Source organism: Neodiprion virginianus, chromosome 1 (genome assembly GCF_021901495.1).
Source record: "Neodiprion virginianus isolate iyNeoVirg1 chromosome 1, iyNeoVirg1.1, whole genome shotgun sequence".
Lineage (NCBI taxonomy): Eukaryota > Metazoa > Arthropoda > Insecta > Hymenoptera > Diprionidae > Neodiprion > Neodiprion virginianus.
The window spans coordinates 3,506,974-3,531,117 of NC_060877.1; the positions used below are offsets into that span (position 1 = coordinate 3,506,974).

Genomic DNA, 24,144 nt, shown 5'->3' on the forward strand with positions numbered 1-24,144 from the left:
TCGGCATCGGCTTTCAATCGGCGTCTAATCTCTTGAAGAGCGAAGAGTGGGTATTGTTGAGGGAAAGCAGCGTTGACATGGAGATGATGAATTTCATCGGCCGGCTGGAAAATCACAAATTATTTCGTAAGCCGCTCCGAGGACCCGCAGGAGGGTGCAGGCGGTTCCTTTTTTCAACGCGTTTGTATACCGTATGCCGGGCTCGCGAGAAAATTGAGGAATATTTTATTCATAAATGCGATTAACATCCAACCGAAGATCACACGTCGCCGTTCCATGACGCTGATATTTTATAACACTAAAAATTCGTGGTCGATAATGTTCGCATTTGATATTAACTAAATAATATTTTGAAGCTCCGAGTGAAATTTAAGTATCAACATCTCAAAAACAATTCACTCTTCTACTGCGTGTACTGTAATAAGCAAAACACGAACTTTGTTCATCCATTACTTGGGACACCGGTAATTTATTTTCGCAAGATGTAATGAATTCGAAATATTCCGCAATAAAAAGCGATGCTGATTTGCAGCGTCGTATCTTAATTAGGAGAAACTATATTTTTTACATTCATCAACTGCGAAAAAATCTTTGTTCTATCAATAATTTACGCTAATCTTTGATGAAATATTATATTTGGTACTGTAAGAATAAGTTCCATCAACCTACGTTCCGAATTTTCATGCGAGTTACGATAAATACTGTTTTGCAGAATAAAACACTTATCATGGTTTGTCCGAATACCCGGCTGATAAAGAGCAACATAATAATGTCCTCACCTTCTGTAAACCAGGATTCAATGCCACTAAAAAATTGAAAAGAAAAGCGTCGTCGGTATTCTCTGTGTTTTACAAGATAAATAATTCTATCAATGCTGCCCTAACTGAAAAAACTCTCTGAATTGGGAGTGCGAATTTATACCCAAGTTGAGGGTTTTTTCCGTAAGGGTGGTATCAGCCTACACAATTAAACTGAGAATCTGGAGAAAAACTTTCACTAATGTCTGCTTTAAGCAAAAAAATCGTTGCTTCTGTCGACCGTCGATAATAATTTCTTTTTCTTGCTCGTGATGTTAAAATTGACGCGTCGGAAACTGCACATATAAATTTAGACGGAGGATTTCCTCCATTCTTCCGCAGGTTATTCTAAATCAACAATCTTATCCCAACCATTTTCTCATTAGGAGCACTTCAAGATATGCTTATTAAATCATGAACAACGTTGGTGGAATACGTTCATTCACACCTAGGCCGTGAGGAACTTTTAAATGAAAATGTAACTTGAACCCTTTTCCAGATAAAACCTAATACGCGTTAATCAGCTAATGATACCCTCGTTGCTAAAACGGACTGACAATATCCAACCAAATCAAAGTACACAGAATATATGAAACTAGTTGAAAATACGCTCTTCAAGAAAATACCTAATGATCGTTAAGTTGTTTATTCTCCAACAGCTAAATCAAAATTCACTAAAAGAAGTTTGTCAAGCATGTCGCGGTGATAACACCAAAAGGGTTTATATATTTTTTTCCAACATTTAGCTTGAAAATAAGTCTACGGAACGATTGGTACTGAAAAAAACAAGTTATACGCTCTTTTAGTTTTTATAGATAGCTCTCCAAAACCAAAAGGGCGTATGAATAAATATAAGCCCTTTTGGCATTAGCACCGCGACATAACTGCCAAGTACCACTTTGACTTTTTACTAAATGTTAAAGCTTGAAGGGTTTGTTCGAGACGATATAATCGGTAACAGGTTTGGTCAGCTTGCTTCATAATCGTTCAACGCACATTTAACCGCAACACCTAAAATCTTTTCGATTATTTCGTAATCTCCAGAGGTAATAAAAAAAAAACCCTTACGAAATTCTCCATCACCCGAATTTACCGATGGTGAACGAAACGTTGCGAAATTAAAATGTATATGGAAAACGCAGACTTGAAGAGCGAGGAAGCCAAAGGGGATGCCGACATACGTATGTCTCGCGGTGCTGGAGGGGTGACTCTGGGGGTGGGGTTGGGTTTGGTCGGGTCGGGTGTCGCCGGCCGAAGGAAGGTGGCACCGATATTACGGGGGAATTGTATATACGTATATACATATATACGATACGTGTCAACTGCAGCATGGGAGATAAAAGGAATGAAAATAGAATCTGAGGCCGATCCATCATGCGGCCGGAGAGCGGCGACGGCGCAGCTCTCTCCCTATTGGCCGAGTCCTCCCACCGAAGGTCACGTGGTACCAGGCCCGACCCTCCGCCACTTCCTCCGGTCTCCCCGAACCCGGGAACTACGCTGATCCTCACCTAGGCAGGGGATACTCTGCGGCGCACCTGGTGCGCGGACTCAAAGCACGAGTGCCCGTGGACTCGCCACCGCGTTCGACCGCCGCGTTCTTCGACCGGCTGCCATCGAGTTAGCTCCGAAGTTTTCGCGGCATCCGCGCAAGTTGAGTTTGAAATCGGTTCGCCTCCGCATCGATCGACGGGTTCCCGGTGTGGCGGTTCTGCGGAAGCCGCAGGTGGATCGCGAGTCGCGTAAGAGTGACAATTCCGCGTCCGTCGCTGAGCGGAAAAACCGCGTCAGGAGATCTTGGACGGGATAGTAGTCAGCGTTACCGCTCCGCGCAGCGTCATCGTCCGGTAGTGGCTCACCCTCCGCATCTCGGAAAGAGGACTGTTTAAGAGTGAAGTGAATTACGTAGGACAAACAGTGCGGAGGATACGGAGGCGCGGTTGTGCGTTTATTGACACGGGGGAAAAGTGACGGGGTCAGTGGGTTGATCGCCTGGCGTCGACGGACACCGCCGCGGTGCCGAGGCCGGTGCCGTCCGCCGGACGATTAGGCCTAATTAATCGGACGGACGCGGAGTTCGGCGAGAAAACGCGGCTTGACGCCGGACCAGGGCGAGGTGGTTTCGGCCGTCGCAGATTCCCGCATTCGGATAGACGTTGGGATTAATGTACCTGTTTCGGGAGGATGATGATGATGGACATGGGCATGTACGGGACCTACGGCAAGCCTGACTCCTATCCGAACTACGGTTTCGCCGGGCAAACGGGCCACCAGCCCGCCGTTCACGGGCCGCTTCCGCAGTCCCCTGAGCTCGCGACTACCCACTACTATCCCCAGACCGCGGTCGCCCCGTACTCATCCTCCTCCTCGGAGCCCTTTCTGCCCTCCGGGGAGTCCGGGCCGTCCAGCACTCCACCCCAGGGCTTCTACTCGCCGACGGGTGCCGTCCTCCACGAGGACGGGACCGCCATCATATCCTCGGAGAACGGGCTCAGCTACACCAACCTCGACTATGCCTCCTACCCTGCTCAGCACCCCGGCTGCCATCCGGCCGCAGACCCGCACCACCCCCAGACTTACCACATCCAGCCGACCGGGTACAGGGAAGATCCGCCGGGCCTCCACCAACCCGGCCCCGTTGTACAGACACATCAACACCCCGAGCACGAGCAGCTCCATCATCAGCAGTCTAGTCATCACGAGGTCGACTACCAGATCACTCTCGGTGGATCCTCCAACTACCTTCACCAGCTCCCCGAGGACGCTCTACACTACGGCCAGTCATCCATCCACCAGTCCGAGTATCCCGGTCATCCCGCTGCTCACTACAAGGAAGAAACACCCGACCCCACTGGCTACCACTCGATTCAGCAGTCCGCACACCAGCACCACTCCCACCATCCTCTTGGACATCCACATCCGCACCATCACCAACATCCCCATGGCCACTCACATCCCCAGCAACAGCAGCAGCAGCTACAGCAGCAGCAACAACAGCAGCAAGCTCAGGTGCCCACCTACAAATGGATGCAAGTTAAGAGGAACGTGCCAAAACCAGTGGGTAAGTAGATGAGTGAAGTAAAGATGGTCCGTACCACATGTGAATTATACAAACAGCTTGTAGGGATTTGTATGTGAAAAAAGAGATAGGTTGAAAAAAGGGGGATCGAATTTGTTAGATAAGTTGAGCTTGTTGTTGACCGTGAATGAATGGCGCTTTCTTCTATGCCTCCATGGGCCAAAGGATTTTAGCTTATTTTACGCTTGTCTTTCAACCGCGCCTTCCAACGAGCGTAAAATTATCAATTGTTGAAAGGCGGTCCGGGATAGATCGTTAACACGAAAGTGATTTGTGAGACTCGTTTAAGTTTCGGTAGGATGGGAAGAAGTGGAGTGATTCAGGAAATTGCGGAATCATTCAACGCCCGAGTTCACAATTTTTCACACTACGCCCCACTACGAGCATCGCCTTCCCGCTTTAGTTGACCGCGTATCGGAATATGGCGAATCGTGAATGTGATTAATTTCTTGTACCAGCAATTCAAATGGGAAGAAAAACTGTGCTAAGTATAATAGAAAAATTGAATATGGGTTAAAGAGTGAAGGGAGAAAGACGTGGTCCCAAAAAAGTAAATAAATGACACCACCATCTTGATACACGGAAGTGATTTCTTGCTGACAATTAACGGCCGAGTGTCCGAGTCACGATCGCGATCCCTCGGGATCATGTACCCCGTACCTAACATAGCGTGTCGCTAGCAGTTGCTTGTCACGATTTTAGTTACCTCCTCAACTCCGTAGCTACTTATCATTGCGACATTTTCAACCTGTGGAAGATGTGCGTGTAATAACGATTTCATACCTAGGATAAACTCGGGGACGAGAACCACGTTCAAAGGACTGCAAAGGCTTGGTGGGCCAGGAAATGAGCTCGAGTAGAACGGTGCGATTCTAATCTTCTAATTAGTGTTGGACAGAGACCGTATAACTTTCGGGTCCTGCCGAAGACATTCTAGAATATTACCTGGGCCCAAAACTCCTTCTACTAAACAAGAAATATATGAGCGCTCACATGCACTAGACATGTTGAATATTTATCATTTTCGTCAACCACATTCTTCGTTCAATCCTTTAGCGAATCTATCACAAAAATTTTCATCTGCAGCAAAGTGCTAAAGTACAGAGTATGAAGTGTTAATGTCAGGTCATAGAGTAAATTGGTTTAAGATTGCATGATTTGTAATACACGGTATTTACCCATTTACAACTGGTAATTGCGCTGAAGTTGGACATGTAATTTATCCGGACCATATCGGGCCCAGAATGTTAAAAGACGTTCGAAAAATTTATTTGACCCCTGTCCTTTCTGCCGTCTGAAAGAGAAGTACATGCCTTAAAGATGTTGTTTCCACGTCCTACCTCCCTCTTGATTCACTGTTTAGTCGAAAACGGAACGCAAGTTGTTTTCTTACGTTACCTACTTCCGTACCGCATTTGATGTCTCGGTGTTAAATTTCGATCTCCCGCTGTTTACCTGAGCTGCTCTTATCGTCGGGGTGTTGGTGGCAAACAGGATCCCTCGAATGCCGATGCACTCGGTAACAAATGCAACAGATAAGCGGAACTCTAACAGGGAACCTGCACACACCCGCATAAACCGTAACCACAGGCTCAAGTATCTCCCTTGCATGCGGCAGTGCCTACTTTACACCCACCCGAGTAAGTATATGGCAGTCCTGCACAATCGTTCACGCACACGCAGTTGTTCAAAGGCCATAAATCAAACACAGCTACCCTCATGCATGCAATCTCTCTTGCACTCGTCGTTTTGCCGGATGCAAATATGCCACAATATCTCTTTCACCGACAAGGTTTGCACGCTGCCGTAGTCCGGTTGTTCGATAACACGAGAACCCCCCTCTCTCTCTCTCTCTCTCTCTCTCCGGTTTAATCACCGATTTTTATTCGACTCGTTCATCCCAGTATATCAGTGGTATTATATCTGCGTCTATCCTCGACACGGTCGTTGCTTTGGTGCATGAGCAGTAATCCTGCTGTCCACTTGTCAGAATCTTCTGTCTGACACCTCGGGCCAGGTGCAGTTGAATTCGGCTTTTAATTAGTCCTGTAAGATATGAGAAATCGACCAAAGACGCGTCGAGGGTTGACGCATACAACTTCGCAGAAATATTGCACGCCTATTGATTGTACGGACAACCAAGTTTTTCTAGTCTAACAATTCACTGTTGCTAAGATCATTTCTGAACCCGCCAACTCATCTGCACAGCTTTATCTCGGAGATATTACAGGTGTCAGTTAATTATCCGCACTGATTGGATATCTTGTAGAGTGAATCGAAAAAGAAATAATCGGCATAATCTACGTCACATTGTAAATTGGTAGGGAGTGGAAGAAGAAATTTTTCTGGACATGATGTTCGGGATACATTGTTCTTTTTTCCCCTCTGAAACCGAAGAGGATCTTTGAGAAATAAATTTCCAGAGTTCGTTCGATCGTAAAAAATTCTGCGCATCTTGATTTTTCTGTGTGCATGGGAACGACGATCCGACAAAAGATGACAGCTGCAGACTGGCGCCGCGGCCTGTCCCACTATCGAAACTCTCACGGACAATAATGTAGGTGTGTTGAACTGTTGGGAACCGAGTATAGGGACACAGTTAAACGCGTTGGATCAATTAACACGTTAACCTAGCCAGTCAAGAAATCGTTATCTTGACACCGGGGACGGTGATCAGCAGAACACAATAAGGTTCTAAGGTCCTTAGAAGAGAAATAAATAAAAGCAATTGAATCGCAGATGAATAAGAGGCACAACAAGAGCAAGTGTAAAGATACGGTCTTGAGTAATTGAATTAATATATTAAACGATCGTTAGCTGAGCGGGAAGGTATCACTTTGGAGTGGGCGAAGGCGTAAGTGCGGTAAAAAGCACCCGTTTTTACGATAACGAAATGAGCATCGAGCACTTCAGATTCAATATAGAACGGAGCTATTTCGTTTGATTAATTTCACTATCGGAGTTTTGTTCACGATGATCTCTCCGTGTCGCGGCAACTGACAGATGTCTCGCTTCGATCTCGACGGAAAGCTCTTCCCTCGTGAATTAAGTCATTGATATATGCCCCTGTCCGCTAATTGCTTTAAAAATAGCAAATTAATTCCATCAATGTCTTACACTATCGCCAGCGGTGGTCACATATTTAAAACCACACATGAGCATTGCGGAATCGGATCTCTCGATTCGGTATATCAAGTTAATCGCTGAAAAGCACTTGAAAACGTTTCGTTTTAGGAACGGGTTTAGGTACTCAACAAGGCTTGCTACTGGATTACGCGGGTTACGAGCTTAATAGCTCATTATAATCGAATTAATAATGCCTACGGTTCGTTGTACGAGGGTGAAACGCCAAGACTCATTGCACCGGGACATGCAAACCGTAATAACGTCAACTATAGTCGTTTAGGTCGACCCACCAACCGGCTAACCAACCCCGCTTTAGACTCGTAACTTTAAATATCCCCCGCACCCCTCCTCACACCCTACTGATTTCATAATTGGTAATTACCACCCCGCAACTTGTTGCCTCTCCTAAACTCTTAAACTCCCGTTAAGATTTATCGACGTACCATTACCTGGTCACATTGCGAAATATTTGAAGACAATAATTCGCAGGTAATCACGGGTACAATTATGATACAAACGGGTCAATTCAGCCAAGCACTTGGACTTTGTCGTTTGATTGAACTAATCGTAAGTGTTTTCGCAAGCCATACATTCGTTTATGATATTATTGATTTTCAACCCACTGATAGCGACTAAATTTGTTAATTTACACTAAATTGCATAGAACCAACTCAAGTCTTAGCCTTTTCAAAAAGGTTGACTTGTAACTAAAGGTTACATTCGATGGTTTTTGCAAAGAAGTTTGATTAGTAATTGTTACAGACAGCGAATTTTCATAGCGACGTTAAGGCCAGCAAATGAAGAAACGAGAACAAAATCGAATACCATCCTCATCGACGTTCAAATTCTCTCTTGATTTTTACTCCAACTGTTTCAACTGAACTATTCAATCACACTCTCTTATTACATCGAATTCTAAAAGTTCAAAATATAATTCTGGAGGAAAATCGAAGGCACAAGTTATCCTTGGCGACGAGGGCTGCAAGAGGGTGGGTTATAGGCATAATCCGAATGGTAAATAGCATTATTGGGTAACACTAGAAGAAATTGAGCCAAGTTTGATAGATCGGGGAGGGAACGGCCGACGCTGTGCGGAGCCTCCATCGAGGGTGCGACCCGAACCGGACCTTGGTAACCCCGAAGGACGAAGCGACGCGACGCGGCGATCCGCTGGGCAACTCGCACCCCATCCGACGCTCTGGCCATGGTACAGAAGCTCTATTGTCGTCTGCAACCAGGGAGACCCGTCCAACCAAATCTCTGCGAAATTCTCCTCCCAGGATTTTACCGCCACGCCCATCTGGTTAGACTCTTCAGCGTCGCGACGCTGATACGTCCGATATATACGTTCGGTTATCTGTATAAGTAGCCACGCGTATCGGATCCACCTCAGGTAGAGAACCTGTTATCCACGGATTAACTCACGGATTCATCCGCCAAATCGGCGCCTCTTTGACGTTCTCAACCGCCGATACGAGCCCATGGTTTAATATTTCATCCTCGATTCGACGCGATCAGTAATCCTGACTTCGAAAAATATTCAGGCTTCACCTGGGACAAGGGCAGAGGAAATTATTACTTCCATTTGACAGAATAAATTTTTTAATTCCGTGAGTATTATAAATCTTCTAGAAGAAAAATGTGGCGTATGCTTTCCGATGAGATTCCAACAAAAAATTTACCCAGTATTAGACCGATCGAAAAATTGCATCCAAAATAGGACCCTGCACAGATGACTGTCGTACATAGAAAATATTTTGAAACTTTGTGAGCGGTATCACAGCGAAACATGTACCTAGTTATCTAGTGATCTATGCGGATCGTGACGTGTATAGAATTCGATGCAAAGCACTTGGGTTAATTGAAAAACAAAATAACAATAACACCAATTTCACACTACGAACTCCATATTTTTAATTCAATTTCCCCAGTTATTATTTGCGGTAATTTCAACGCCAACCTTTTTTACCCTGAAATTACACCCTCAAAAATTTCGAATTCCGACCTATGCATTTAATGTCGAATCGTGACTACGAAGTTCGTTTCAAGTACTGATGTAGCTATTGCGATACGGATCGCGACACGCTGGATTGTGACGGTTTTCCAAACCTGAACCAACGGATTTTAGGACTCTGTTTTTCATTCTGTTTTTGAACCCTTCGTGTAGTTAAGAGAAACGGAAGAACCTAGAGGTTTCTAAAAAGTGATATTGAATAACCAATAGAATTAATAATAATAATCTTCGTTTTTCGTGAAGATTTTTTGAAGGTTAACCGAAAATTAGTCCTAATGCGCCCATATTTATGCAATTCAAATCATTGCTACGCTGTGCTTTGTGTTGTTGTTATTTAAGAACGAACAACTGACCTGCACTTTTATTGCTTCTACGTCGTATAGGTAGTTTAGCTACCAGTCACACCCATTACATCAAGCTCGCCTCGATATGGTAGCTCCGATAACGTCAGGTCTGAATTCAAAGATTCCGCTCGTTCCAGAAAATAAAACAAAGAGTAGTTCACTTTGTAATTTCAGAAATAGAAGGTTAAACACATACAGGTAATTCTGCAGCATTTTATCGTCTTGCACGTTCCTGGTTCGTGTATCATTGATAAAATTAAGACTTTTTTTCTCGTTTCAGAATTCTAACCGAGTGTCAAAAACATGAATAAAAAAAGTCGTCAAGATCTTCTCACTATACTCATTGTCAATACACATTTGATTGATGGTTCATTTGCAGCGTGCATAATATGAGGGATGAAACGAAATAAATGATACACCGTCGACGGGTGGCGATGTTTTGGCCGAGCAGAGGAATTGCACAACCGCACGTGATGAGAAATTCCAAAATTGTAGAGAACCCGACCCTCTTTTGCGAAATCTATAGGCGTATGCCCTGACCACTGCGATAAGCTTACCGCATACCTGCCACCTAAGCCGAGCCTCAGACCTTAACCATAGAGTAGGATGTAACGACATCGGGCGCGCTTCGTCCTGGGAATATAAAGATGGTGGGGTGTCGGAGGGCTCCTAACCGTGGCTAGTAGCTCGTAGTGGACTCGAGGCTAGTCTTCGACTGCAGCCAGGTAGGTACACGTGTACGTAACTCACACGTTAAACCAGGGCTAGTAGGGCCAGCGGACGCGTGAGTGAGCGGCCGATATCTGCCGAGGGGATCTGAGGATCGCTCGCGTGTTCTCCTATGTGTTCCTATCGCGCCTGCCGCCACCCGCTGCCACCCGCCGACGCCAACGCCAACGCCAACGGCAACGGATCCCCGACCCCGAACCCGTCCACGTGTCGAGACGGCTCGGGGCGGTGATTTTTAATTCCGCAAGCCTCGAGTGCTCCGGGTGAAATTTTTGCTGAAATTCTTTTTCGTTCTCTAAGCTTCAACCCTGGAAAAAATGACGCGAAATTGCTTCCCTTCGGGAAGGCCGAAAGCGGAGAAAAGCGTCTGGATATGAAAAGTGAACGCCAAAGGGTGAAAGAAGGAAAGGCAAAATACTGTTCGGAACAGAAAATTACAGGCGGGGTAGCTACAGCCACCGGGTTCGCACCCTAAAAAAAAGTTCCTGGGCAACCAACCCCCTGCAGCCCACCTAATTTGTAGCGTACAAGGCTAGTACCTGCAGCACGCACGCGGCCAAGGGGCCAAGTGATATCACGTGACGGTTGCTTTCCATATTTTACTATGACTCAGGATATTACCTATCACAACGTTCAGCCCCGCTGCCCCCGCGGCACTCGAAAAATTTGACGTCCGGTGGATGCTTGGCTCCGACCATATTGTAACTCTGGAATGTCAATTAAATCTTTTGACAGGTTGGGCATACACTAACACTACCGACGGAACGCCGGGACCAACTTACTATGCCGTGAGCAAATTCCCATGAATTTTAGCTTTGCTCTACGCTGAGTTGATTTTTGACTAAATCGTCGAAATTCTCAATGGACGAATTGCTCAGGTTCAAGCCAAAGATAAGAATGAAAACCGCAGAGTAGAAGTTACAAAATAGAAATCTGCACGGTATTAAACTCCTCTAAAAACAATATATCATACATACATATACAATATATTTTTTAATTCATCCATCTGTATTGTTTATATGTAGATCATAACGATTAACCAGCGATCAGGTTGTGACCGATGGACAAAAAGGGGGCACAACATCCGTGCGGCACCTGTGAAGTGAAATTAGCTAGAATCGATCGGCATTTTACGTCTTGGAAGGCATTTCAGATGGCTGAGCTATTACTGCAAGGTACTGCGGATTTTTGCAGTAAATAGGACGGATAAGAGTGATACGGGCCAATAATATTTGTCCCATTAATATAACGGTACTAACCTTTACGACAGCCATTAAAAGTGTTGATATTCCGCAACACGGGTCGAGCCGGCATGGTGATGCAGTACCTAGTCGAATGGTCAAGTAATCCGTGCCCTGCTCTGCTCAACTGGCATCTTACACCTACATTCACGCAGTGCCAGCAGCGTACAAAGAGTACCTGGCAAAACGCAATAAGAATCGAACGGATTGTTCCTTGTGTCGATTGCATATGATGAACTTTTTTCCATGCGTTTTATTCTAAATCAGTATGATTACACAGGCATACAAAAGAAAGTCTTTTGTCCGGCAGACTAGATCACACATGTATGGTTTTGGAAATGTTGAATCTGAATTCGATGCTAGAATTGCTCCATCACCCCTAGATTTTGACTTGTTATATGGGGTATTCCACTCTGACTTTCACATAACAACATCTTGCGATGTTCGAGGTCGATGAACGAATGTTTCAGGCGGGAGTACTGAAAATGTAAGGATGATTGAGCAATTCTGACACCTTTATTCGTATGCAGCATTTTCAAAAGCATGAAAGTGTGACAGTCAAAAGACACTTTGTTTTTTGTGTGCCCGTGTTACTGACAGCTCTTTGGCACTTGTCAATTTTTTTAAATAAATCCGTCAAGACTAAACTTGTGTCAAGAATTGCTAATTCCCGTTAGAGTATACCAGTAAGTGTTTAACCAGCAATTTCCGTATAAATGCATCAATGGAAATATGAAATAGGGAATTAACTTGAAGAGCGTTATTTCGACGTGGGGAAAAATATCTTTCGTGCACACGAGTTATTAGCAACGATATACGGAGCCTGCATAGTCACATGAGGTCGTACTCACGGTGTACAACTTAACTCCACGCCGTCGTGACGACGTAAAGGTGGGTAATAGCGAAGGTGTGGGTCAGAGAGTCGTGCATGCGATTCGGCCTCCTTCGTTCGGTGGCCAGTAGAGATTAAATCTTACGAAGCTTAATATTATTATTTTACGTACCCAAGCCGTGCGCCGGCCGGCCAGCCATGGCCTACCTGCCTACCGCTACAAACTCTTGCCTTGTACCTACCAACGACGTCGAAAAGTTTCCAACCTCGACGCCTAGCCAGAGCTCGGTGCTTGTTGGCTCGGTGCTTGTTGTCGGCTCGGTGCTTAAACGCAGCGGAGACCGCTGGCACACCGACCTTATCGATTTGTCTGCCACAATAAAGAATCCGCGAAGGCCGATGGCGATACCCAGAATGGTATGCGTATGCCGTCCAGGGGCCAAAATTCAGTTTTGCCAATCACGACGTAGGTCCATTTTAGGGTCATCCGCTTATTTCGGGGAAAGTATCTTGTTGCACCGAGTGTCATTATAAGCTCTATCTAACAAGAAAGGTAGCCCAGGTGGATCACTCGGATTTTATTTCTTTTGCAATATGTTATAGCGGACTAAAAATTAGGCGACATGTATTTTATTTTTTTTTTTTTTTATCAAGGAGCGATTTGGGAGATTCACGCAAAAGAATATCATATTTTTCAACCAATCTAGCTGGAAAAGTTTTTTAATTTTCATGGTTTCACCCCCTTAAACTGTTTAACGGCAGATAATAAAAAATACGTGTCGCTCAGTTTTTAGTCTACTATAATATATTAAAAAAGAAGTCAAATCGGAGAGATCAATCTGGGATACCTTCCTTGTAAGTGGAATTGATCGAAGAAAAAGCTCGCGTGTATTGGAGAAAAAATCCGAAATATCTGAAAAGTGTACATTTCGAAGTAACTCTATTCGGCCCTTGTCAAGTGCAGGAAATATTGGACAAGCTTTCGTTCCGACGTTCTTTTTCTCCTCTTTTTATTTCACAGACACGTATATAGCGCATAAACGCGAAGGCCCGGCGCACAGACACGCGATGTACAGCGTAATAATCTCTAGGCATGAATCGACTATTAGTAACTTAGCAATTATATCAAAGGTTGATAAAAAAAAAAAAAAGTCAACCGCTGATACACCCACTCACTCTTCTACATCGCGTCTGTATTTTACTCGTTACAAAACGTGACACTGACCTGCAATCGCAACGCTCCGGCAACCTGGCGCAGATTTGTATTTTTTGAACATTCCATTCGTTCTACGGGGAAAAACTCTGATCCAATGGTCCGCAAATAACCATCGGTTTCCCGCCACTGTTTGTAGAATCCACTCGAACGCCGTTGGCACTCTGAAACAAACGTGAACCAGGTTATGTAGAGTAATTCTTCAAAGTGGGTTTTAATTTATTCAAGTATACGATCAACGTGGTCGGTCGGGAACAGAAAAATTTATGTTTCAAGGGTAGTAGACTACCGTTACGAAAATTTTGAACTCTTCAGACAGCCACAGAGGTTAACTTTCGACTGTCAGATGTATCGGAACCCTTTTACCATGGCGATGGAAAAGCCAATCCAGTAAGTATACACAGGATCATCTGCTCGAGGCGGTACCGGATCATCGTCATCCCCTACGGAGAGCGCATTACGCAATTCAAATATTATTCAGTGGCTAAAAGCCGGTGAGCCAACATCAGGAGGAGAAGGACAACGATGAGCACGCTGCACTGCAGGGCTCGAAGAAGCGAAGAGGGCGATCATTCGGTGGCACGTTACGGGGAGAAGTTGGCCGGTATGGGTGTATAACGAATACACGGTTGAACCTTCGTGTGCATCTCGGTGTTCCGTTACCAGGAGAGAAGCTCGCTACGTAATATTACATCGAAGAGAGCCGAGAGATCGGCGCTCAGCTTTGAGGGATGGAGTGGCTCCTCGGGTGGATCCATCCGCCTTCGCGGCTACCGTTTTCCCGCATTAACACGACGTGCTCTTACGCACCTGCTTCCCCCACGTGATAACGTGCGACGTTGAGGACAGATAGCCGTGAATGTCAAAAGTTAAATTTCAGCCATAGTCAAAAGAACGTGCGTCATTCAAAAGAATATGCACCAAAACAGCTCAATACCGGACTGACAATGAGTCAAAAGCCTGTATATACATATCTTATGTGTGATACGGTGGAACAGATGATGAAGTTGCTTATGAAACACGTGTCGCCGTCTTAGCCGACGAATAGACGGTGAGCCAGAAGAAGACGACCGAATGAAAAATAACGCGCACAGAAGAAACGCAAAAGCCCGATAACGGAATGCTTATGCGAACGACTTTATCTCTTCGTTCATCTATGCCTGTCCGGCCATGTCCAGATGCTTATAAACGTCCGCATATCCATCTCACGAACGAGTATGTTCAAAAAATAAGTCACATGTAAAACTCGGGCGTGCACTTCGGGTTCTGCGTATTATTTACGATCTGCGCAGAATATATGATGTAGAAACTGTGCTGATTTTAGCGAGTCGTTTCGAGTCCATTTAGATGCAAAAATATTTAAAAAGTATAACCGTATCATCCGAGGACTAAGTGCAACGGGGCTGAAGAAACACGTTAGCCATCACCGTCGGTAGCCGAAACCATCCCCAGCTGTATTTGTCCAATATCCGCTCCCTGAGTCCCGATTACACGGAGTAACGCCTACGGTAGGTTGCAGCACACGTTCCTGTACCAATATTTGAAATCCAGCATCTCGTCGGGCAATAAGGGAACGTTCGATTTAAATTTTTTCTCCCAGTTTTCCACGAGTGAAACATATATAACGACCCATTGTCAGCCGGACTGCAGTATGTAGAACATATATGTTGTACAAAGCGAACTGTTAATCTTGCACGCGTAAATCTACGATAAGACTCATTATAAATGTCGGTACTAGACGTGATCTGTATCGTGATTAGACTGAGCGTAAAAGAAGAAAAAAAAAAAAAAACAACAAGAACCCTAAAGCGACTGACGTCTCAATTGCACATGTATTACAACACAACGAGTACCTCGTAACCGACATTCCAAATTATACGATCCACGATGTACGTACAGTATATACGTATACGTATATGATGTCTAAAAGTGTTTGCACTTGTGTTTTGCCTACAGGCGCCTACCTGGCAAAGTGGTTCGTGCTAATATCGATCAATTGCGGATAGACTGACAGTCCACGATTACGCGCAATGATGATCAATAAACAAATGTACGGGCATCTCGGAGTACCTGTACAGTACACATGAGAAACGAATGAAATTTCAATCGCAGAAGAGATGTTGAATTTCGGCGAAATTGGGATGAGGAAATTGAAACCAAGGTGAGATAACAAGGGGGTGAGATCAGCCCAGGGGAGTCGTACGTTAACTAACTGTTTCGGCCCGGCATTAACACGGCAGAGTTAGTTATGCGGTAGTAATTAGCGACCTCGTGGACTCTCTTGACTCAGCATTATCCACAGCTCACCTCGTCACTCGTGTCAACTCGGCTCCACCCCTTTCGCTTGTGCTTTACCCCCTTACTTCTCACTCCCGTTTCACCGTAATTTTGCACTGCAGCCACACGGGTACTAATTATTAACGGAATTCACGATAAGGATTAAACGATAAGGGCGGAGTGCGAGATGTTTCGTCACATATTCAGTTGTGCACACAGTCGGATGAAAAACGTGAAGAATAAACAGTTAAGAATTACACTAACGAAGAATGATGATCGAACGTTTACGCGGCTTATTCAATAGACACATCAGTTCGTTGGTTTCATGGCATTTTCTGGCACCCGAAAGTCGACCGCAACATTGCGAATCCAATTACATCGATAGTTGCAACTACATAATCTCCAAATTTCAATTACGAATTTATGAACATATGTTATCAATATTACCTATACCACATATGGTCGAGTTCAAACTTGATCAAATTTTTATGTAACCTGACCGCGAACGAGGACTATACGCTTATCAAGGCTTTATTGTTTCATCGATATACGGTTATTCATAATACGCAACATCTTTTTAATGCGATAGATTCAATTTTCAAAAATATTTCAGATGGTCCTAAATCACCCATTGGCATTGGGATATCAGAAACGGAAGTTCACAATACCGAGAGCTCTAGCTCTCAGCAAAAAGCCATCTTTCGAAACCTCGTTATATCGAGAAATCCCATGGTGGACCCATTACGTCCTTCGAGAAACACCCGAGATAAGAAAGTTGCCAGTCATTAGTTGGATAATACAATTTTTCGGGTCAAACGTGTGTGCTTGCTCCTCGGAAAAACTCGAAACATTTTTTCCAACTCCGTTTATATTTACGTAAACTTACCCGATATAAAGCTATGAAAGGCACAAATCCGTAGCATCTTTAAAAGAGTAAATTGCATTTCGAGAATTCTCTGCTTGGAAAAAACTGACAAGACATACTTCAGACGTAAAAAAAACTATATCTTTAAATTCGAACAGCGAAAGCGGCAATCACTTTTTGAAATTAATGAATTTATCGTACGTACCTTGAAGGTCAAGAACGGAATTGTAAAAGGTGAAATAACTTGAGGCTATCTATCCATGGGAGATCGCTCACTTATAGCCAAAGTAGAAGCGTGAAATACAGAAAAGTTGCGTGCACCCATTAAGGCCGCAGGTTTCTCTGACCGTATAATAAACTTGGACAAGTTCTATTAGCTGCGTAGGCGCCTATGTACCAACGGAATAGAATGAAATCTCTCTCGTGTCTCATTCATCAATTTAGCGGCTGTAAGTTAAAGTCCGCAGTATATTGCCACTGATGAATTACCTGAGTTGGAGCAAAGTAGTCGCAGTATCTTTGAATACAACTATCCTAGAATATTTTATGTCGTGTGTGCAATAGCCAGTCCGCCGATGAAAACGCATCCAGTTCAACCTGATCGTCACCAGCATCGCGATTAACGCATTTCCTGTGTATCGCATATTAATATTAAGCCTACAGCTTCTTCATTTATTTATTCATTCATTTATTTTCTCCTCCGACTCGCCGATATTTTTGCCTGAAGACCGGACGACCGATGGAAGTTATACCAACGCGCTTCTATACTTATACGTATAAACGAACGTCTCCGAGCTGCGCGCGACACCCAAAGATTAGGTAATGAGCCACAAGACGGATCATCCTGTTCCATCCGATACCTCCGACCGTTCTCCGCCATTCCCTCTCCGATCCCTCTATTTCATCCCCTACTCGAATTAATTTTTACCTCCCTCCTTTCCCCGTTCTCCCGTTCTTGTTCACCCTTCAGCCTCACCCTTTTCGCCGATCTCGCAAACTACGAACCAATAAATAGCTCGGCACCGAATGATTCGTATTGCTCTACAGGTTGGCCATATTTTATGAATTTTGTGAATCAAAATGCAAGAGAAAACGATCGTGAGCGAACAAAGTAATTGTATTATAAACGTTGCGGATGTAATTACAGAATTATTTAAGAGGAAAGCAATTGGACGGAAGAGGTTTCAAAAATGCGTAAAACGTGAGGAAGATCTTTACGTTTGTGCTCGTGTAATATAAGACATTGTATAAAAGATTGACGGGAGAAAAGGAAATAAAAAGCAGCGAAAAAAGAAAACATGGATTAGACAGAGAGGGGCAGAGACGTTGGATATAATATAAGAGAGAGAGTTTACGCATATATTATCAGTAAGATGATGCAAAGGCGGTGCCATGGGTCGTTTTTTCCCATCACCCTCTTCCATTACGCAAATTGACTGCGACATACTTGCAGACTAAATAATCCACTAATTTTTATAATGTACCGAACCGCTATACGTCCACAAAACCAGTGCAGAGTTTTTCAGCATATACCTATGTATAGACATTGAGGTATTTTTTCAGGAATTTGAAAAAAAAATACAACTACCATAATTAAGGAAAACAATCAGTTACTATTTCTTGTGATTAAAGCATTCGTGTTCCTTTAAATCGTCAAAATGCGAGAGAATCAATTTCACCTTGATAAGGAAATCCTTCAATTAGCTAAGAACATCGCGAAGGGTCGACGAAACGATTCAATATTCCCCCAAAATCTGGCAGGACAGTGAGTAGGCGGTATCGGTCGATGTCCAGCTAAAACAGGAAGTCACTGTTTGCTCTGTAAGGATTACGTCCTTGCAGACCGTAGGGGCTAGCTGTCCTGGACGTCTGGAACGTATACCCAAGCTATCAAATTCTATCCTGCGCTAATACGCAACCCCATCACCACGTCGCGTCGCGTCGCCCGACGATCGACCCCCAGAATACCCTGACCCGAGCCGACGTAAAGGATGACCCAACAACTGACCAGCTGTGTTGAACAATCTACAGCTGTCAAGCGACGATCACGGCTTAATCCGTTCCCATATTGGACATCCCGCTTCTTCTCGAATCGTTCCATTTCACCCTTACGAGTAGGTACATAGCGTGGGTCTGACAAGCTATTTGCGCGATTCGCTAATCCGTCGGAAATGATTTCTCTTATTGCAAATGTGTTTTCCGTTGAAACGTCACGGAAGCTTATTTTTAGGTTTTCGTACCTCCAAAGAAAAAAAAAACGCAATCCTTTTAGTATCACTACGTTATATCTGTCAAGATATCAAATACTAAAGTCTACGGTCCTTTGAAAGTGTAAAAAATTCAACCTTATAAGTCAACGCAATCAAAAGATACAAGCGCTTATGTCACATATTTTGATAGTCGCAAACTCACTCATCAAAACCTGTAGGGTAGTTTCCGTTGACCTAAAGTCATTCAATTTGGATAGAAGCAAGGTCTCACAGCACAAGTGAAGAAAAAAAATTCGAAAATAGTTCATTTGTAGTTGTATATAATATGTATAAAAAAGAAAAATGATCAAGTTTGTACGGAGCCCTCAGGGAGCGAGTCCTTCTCGCACTTGTCCTGTTTTCTTCTATTTTAATACGTTTCCCGTTTCCGTTTCAGCGCCAAAAACGAACCCCCCCGGTAACGAATTCGTCGGCAGCGCAGTGGGCACCTCGGGGACGACGGTATACGCGACTTCGGCAACGGGGGCAGTGAGCTGTCTCAGCAGCGGCACCCTGGCCGGGATCCCGGGTGGCTTCAACAACACGGGTCGCACGAACTTCACGAACAAACAGCTGACCGAGCTCGAGAAGGAGTTCCACTTCAACAAGTACCTGACGAGGGCGAGGCGGATCGAGATCGCCTCGGCCTTGCAGCTTAACGAAACGCAGGTGAAAATTTGGTTCCAAAACAGGAGGATGAAGCAGAAGAAGCGGATGAAGGAGGGCCTCATTCCGTCGGACAACGCTGCCGGTTCCGGCCAGCTTAATCAGCTCGGTCAATTGAGCGGGGCACGAAGCAGCAGCAGTTCGCCAACCGGATCCAACCTCGAGATGGCTGGTATCGGACTGGCCAATTTCACCAGCGACAACAGCAGGGAATCCCCGAATTCTTCTTCCAAGGAATAAGCCGCGTCATTTGGGTCGTCTGAACTTTGAAGCGGCTTTTTCGCCGACAGCGAAAAGGGGTGAAATGGGGAAAACTGGAAAGATTTCGAAGCCGCGCGTTGTTTTTCAGATCTCTTCTTGACCTCGCAGTGACACAAGTGGTGTTGCGCTTCGAAGTGTGTGTGTGTACTTTCATTTTTTTTTTGTTTTTTTTCTTCTCTTACAAGTGTTTCACTTGGTCGACGCAAAAAAATACGTCAATATGGATAATTGTGACTATAGTATGAGTGAATCGAGAATCCACAAGTAAAGACGATCGTGTTGCGCTAGATTTTTTAATCTTTCGTTTTTTAACCGTGGTTCAGTGGACCGATTTTAGCGATAATTTCGACACTTTGGCAAATTGATTCTATCCGTCGACGCATGTACGCGATGCGTCTTGATTCGCCAGCTGATTGTGTAAAACTGACTTGATTGAAGAGTGCAGGCGTCGCGGAAACGATACGTTGTATAGCGTAAATCGCATTGATAGTTATTCAGAAATCAAAATATACAGAATCGCAATTTCACGAGAAAAGCACCATGAATAAACTGTCATGTATGTAACAAACTTCGAAAAGCAGTCACTCAGAATCAGTCGCAACCAAAATTATCTATACCGAATTATTAACAGCATCTCATTGCATTGGAAATATCCCCAATTCGACAATGTACGCAATTTCTATATTGTCACGATAGCTTAAATTTCAAAAAAAAAAATCATATATTTTCAACACTTCGGGACGAAAATTTTAGTTCCGGGGTATCGATGATATTTCAAATACAGTGCGCGCGATCTCCGGAACAGTTTTGATTCAGTCAGCGAAAGTCACTAAGTTAATTAATTATCTTGACAATTGCGAAATACTACAGTGAATAGTCTGTACTATCCTATTGTGATAGTGTGATAATGATAGATATGCCTATTGAATATACGGTGTATGTATGTAAATAGAATCCTTTGCAAATCTTTGATAATTAGAAAATTAGGGGAGCATTGCTGAAAAAAATTAAATAGATAATTTTCATTTCATATGATAATTATCAAGTACTACGACCATACTTGATTTCTCATACCCGCACAATTATTTATTATAATAATTGATAATGCGCGCTGTTATTGGAAAAAAAAAACTGTATCCTCCTTTGAGTTTGTAACTGTTGCCATGATTCGTGCGGCTGTAACCTCGAATGCGCAAAATTAAATACAAGATTTGCACAGGTTTCAAAATAATTAAATTAATTCCATAAATTATAAGATCTATAGAAGATAGATAATTATAATTAAAATAGTATACGCGCATCACCGTGAACAATGCAAGGCTCTGTACCTAAAAAATTCCTATTATTATAAATTATGCTTAGTTATAATATCTTGTAGGAATCTTGTAGAAAGAATAAAGTATTATTGTATTAAACCATGCGCTAGGTTGTTAAAATTAATAATAATATTAATAATAATAATAATAATAATAATAATAATAATAATAATAATCGCCCAATCTCCATCCTCCCAATAACGAATGCATATCATGTCAAATGACAAACCTCATTGTCTTGTTCATACAAAAATATACAAAAATTATTTAAAAATTATACTCTCACCTTTAGGATGCAGGGTAAATATCATCTTTGTCGACCAATGGTAAGTTGTTCGTCGGTTGGTATCCTCGCTGCTGTACCGACAGATTTCATCATCAAGTCCAGGTAAAATCATTTTGGTCACTCTAGCATCTTGCGACAGAACACACGAATGAAATTAATATCAAATAAGTTACTTTTTATACACAAGTCAATACATTTTTTGTAATTCAGGGTATCAATTGATAAAACTGAAGGAACTGGCTAACACAAAAAATTAGAAATCAATGGTTGCATGATGACTTTCTATCTGAAAGTCGACGACAGATGCCACTACCGCTTGTAAAGCTGAAAGCACCCTTCGTTGTCCTTGAACCTGGCATCACTCGACGTAAAGCACGTAATCCGGTTGGTAGGCGAAGTTCTTGTCTCTAGATTTCAGGGAGATAAGCAGTATAAACATGACGGAAGTGAACGAGCTTGTTCGATATCAACGAGAATTGAAAGAGGAGGAGGAACTGATTGTTTCAATGCTGTCGAAAATAGACGAGCAGCTTCACGCACTCCAGGCAAGAATATTTTTTAGTATTTATATACACGGTATTAGAGCGAAAATCGGGCAAAATATTACTGAATGCTTCAAGAGTCACAAATGCAAACGTAATATAAGTAAAACAAAATTGTATTTCAGTGGATTCTAATTCGCTCTTAAGCTGTTTTAGGTCGAACAGCTTCATCTAGCGAATGCTTCAAATGCTGGGAAGCAAACAGTACCAGCGTCGCAAGATTCGGTCGGCACAAATGCAGTGCCGATGGAAACTAACGTAAAGAAGGAACTAGATCTTGAGGTTCCGAATACTTGGCAGGAGAGTGAGAATGACGAGGAAGAAGACAGCAACTAACAAAACAAATCATATCGATTATCAATTGAAAAATAAGGATTTAAACAGAGAATTTCATCTTATATTTTTACAAGAGAAAACTTTATGATTTTCACAATTATCCAATGTGTGTAAACACAAACCTTGCCAGCTTAATTGGAATAATAACAACGTAATCTCCGCTGACTCCTGGTGCCTATTTGAATGACAATGATATCGCATCGCAGGATTGTTGCTACTTGTTTTAATTCCAGACTAAAGAAAAAATGTTATATTATAAATAACTTTACCAGTGATTATGTATAAAACTATCAGATCTTCGTAGATTTGAAGTTTTTTGACCTATAGAAGTACTTTACATTCCAGGCTTCGAAGTATCATTCCCTGAGATTTTTCAGTTTTTACCCAATTTGCAGCAACCCTGCGTTTATTATTACAGCCATACTTTTCTTTTCACGAACTGATCTCATACAATGTAATGTCGCCAAGTACTGGCAGAGTACCCAAAGAAGTTTGATTAATAAACGAAACCATACATAGACTGCAATAAAACATCATAATTTTTCTTGCTTACACACTATAAATATAAGTCCGTCTGGAACGTCTATGTTGATCCGAAAGTACCCGCGGTTGTGGGTAAATTAAAGAATTGTCAGATAAGGTCGAACCTTTTATTCGATCGGCGATTATTCAGACATCGCCGATATTTGAAATATAAAGAAACTAATGAATTGTAGTACCCTAATACGGTGGAGGAACTAAAGTTAAAGCTTATTAAGAATAGTTTCTTGACTCTGCGAGCGTCGGGGGAGGGCCAAGCTGGGAGGGATCCTCTGGAACAAGGGTAGGGGGTTTGAATTGCTCGGCTGAAAGCCTGGTGAATAATATACCGATGCCTTCTATGAGCGCCAATAAAACACCGCCTATAATCGCACTCCCTGCCATCGCTGGGACACCGTTTCGCGCAGCCAATATTCCGCCCGTCGCCGCCCCACTGATAATAGAATTCCACGGATCTTCTTTATGCCTGAAGTGTACCAAGGTACAGTCGATCGTTGAGAACATACCGCCCCAGACGGCAAAGTTTCCGGCAATGATAGGCGATCTCTGTTTTATTGCCATCAAACTTCCGACGAACCGTTTGTTCATACCGCTCGGTGCATTCCTGAATCCCTTAATGCTCTGAAACAGGGCACCCCCGATCGCTCCCATTGTGAACGCGCCTCCGCAATCGTCGACAATCCGCCATGGACAAGGTTCTCTCGCGTATTCCTCCATCCTCAGATCGACTATAGATTTGTAAACAAGAATAAATTATAGCGGCTAAACTTAACTGTTGAGAATTTTCTCAGTGATGAATTTGCACTAAACGCAGAAAATTTGAACGAAACATGAGCCGCTGATTATAAATCGTGTAACTCAATTTCACCATAAAATATTCTGAGGTAAGAACACCGTGCAATGCTACCCGGTAATAGAAAAAAAATTAAATCATCCCACTCGACGATCAACGGACCATCGATAAGAGCAATTTGTATCGGTGGAATGGAGGTTAGGATGACGAAACGATCGCCAAAGTGACAACTGACAGCTTACACGCAAATGATTCTCACGGTGAAATATCTGTGTGAAAAATGTATCCGTAGCTTATATCAATTATAAAATGTCTGGTTTAAAACACTCGATAATACTTACCGTGGATATAATTTTCTTTCGTCCGATGTTGCGACGGATTATTCCACGGGCACACACGAGCGTTGCTCTGAAGGACTACGCAGCTCAGTTTCAAGACCTTGCTAATCACAAAATACTTGATCGTTCCAAATGCGTTCACGATTTCCCCAAAAAACACTGTTCGATAAAGCAATATTACAAACTAACATTTTCATTCAATTATCGAGCTTTAAAATCGATTCATATTCTACAAAGAGTATTTGTTTTAACTTTTCGTGCGCAGTCTCGTTTCGGTGGAACGACGAAAGAAAGCGTCGG

General features: G+C 43.2%; 2 protein-coding genes across 2 annotated transcripts; one reads left to right on the plus strand and one right to left on the minus strand.

The window, feature by feature from the left end:
* Window positions 1-2,349: 2,349 nt before the first annotated feature.
* Window positions 2,350-21,111, plus strand: LOC124308187 (homeotic protein labial). Its single transcript, XM_046770647.1, has 2 exons — window positions 2,350-3,858; window positions 19,164-21,111. The coding sequence occupies exons 1-2, from the start codon at window positions 2,982-2,984 to the stop codon at window positions 19,670-19,672; spliced, it is 1,386 nt and encodes a 461-aa protein (XP_046626603.1). The 5' UTR covers window positions 2,350-2,981; the 3' UTR covers window positions 19,673-21,111.
* A 1,101-nt stretch (window positions 21,112-22,212) lies between these two features.
* Window positions 22,213-24,003, minus strand: LOC124308228 (mitochondrial import inner membrane translocase subunit Tim17-B-like). The gene is made up of 2 exons (XM_046770742.1): window positions 23,848-24,003; window positions 22,213-23,441 (listed from the first exon to the last, which is right to left on the minus strand). Exon 2 carries the CDS (start codon window positions 23,428-23,430, stop codon window positions 22,927-22,929), a length of 504 nt encoding a protein of 167 aa, XP_046626698.1. The 5' UTR covers window positions 23,431-23,441; window positions 23,848-24,003; the 3' UTR covers window positions 22,213-22,926.
* Between the last annotated feature and the right edge of the window lie 141 nt (window positions 24,004-24,144).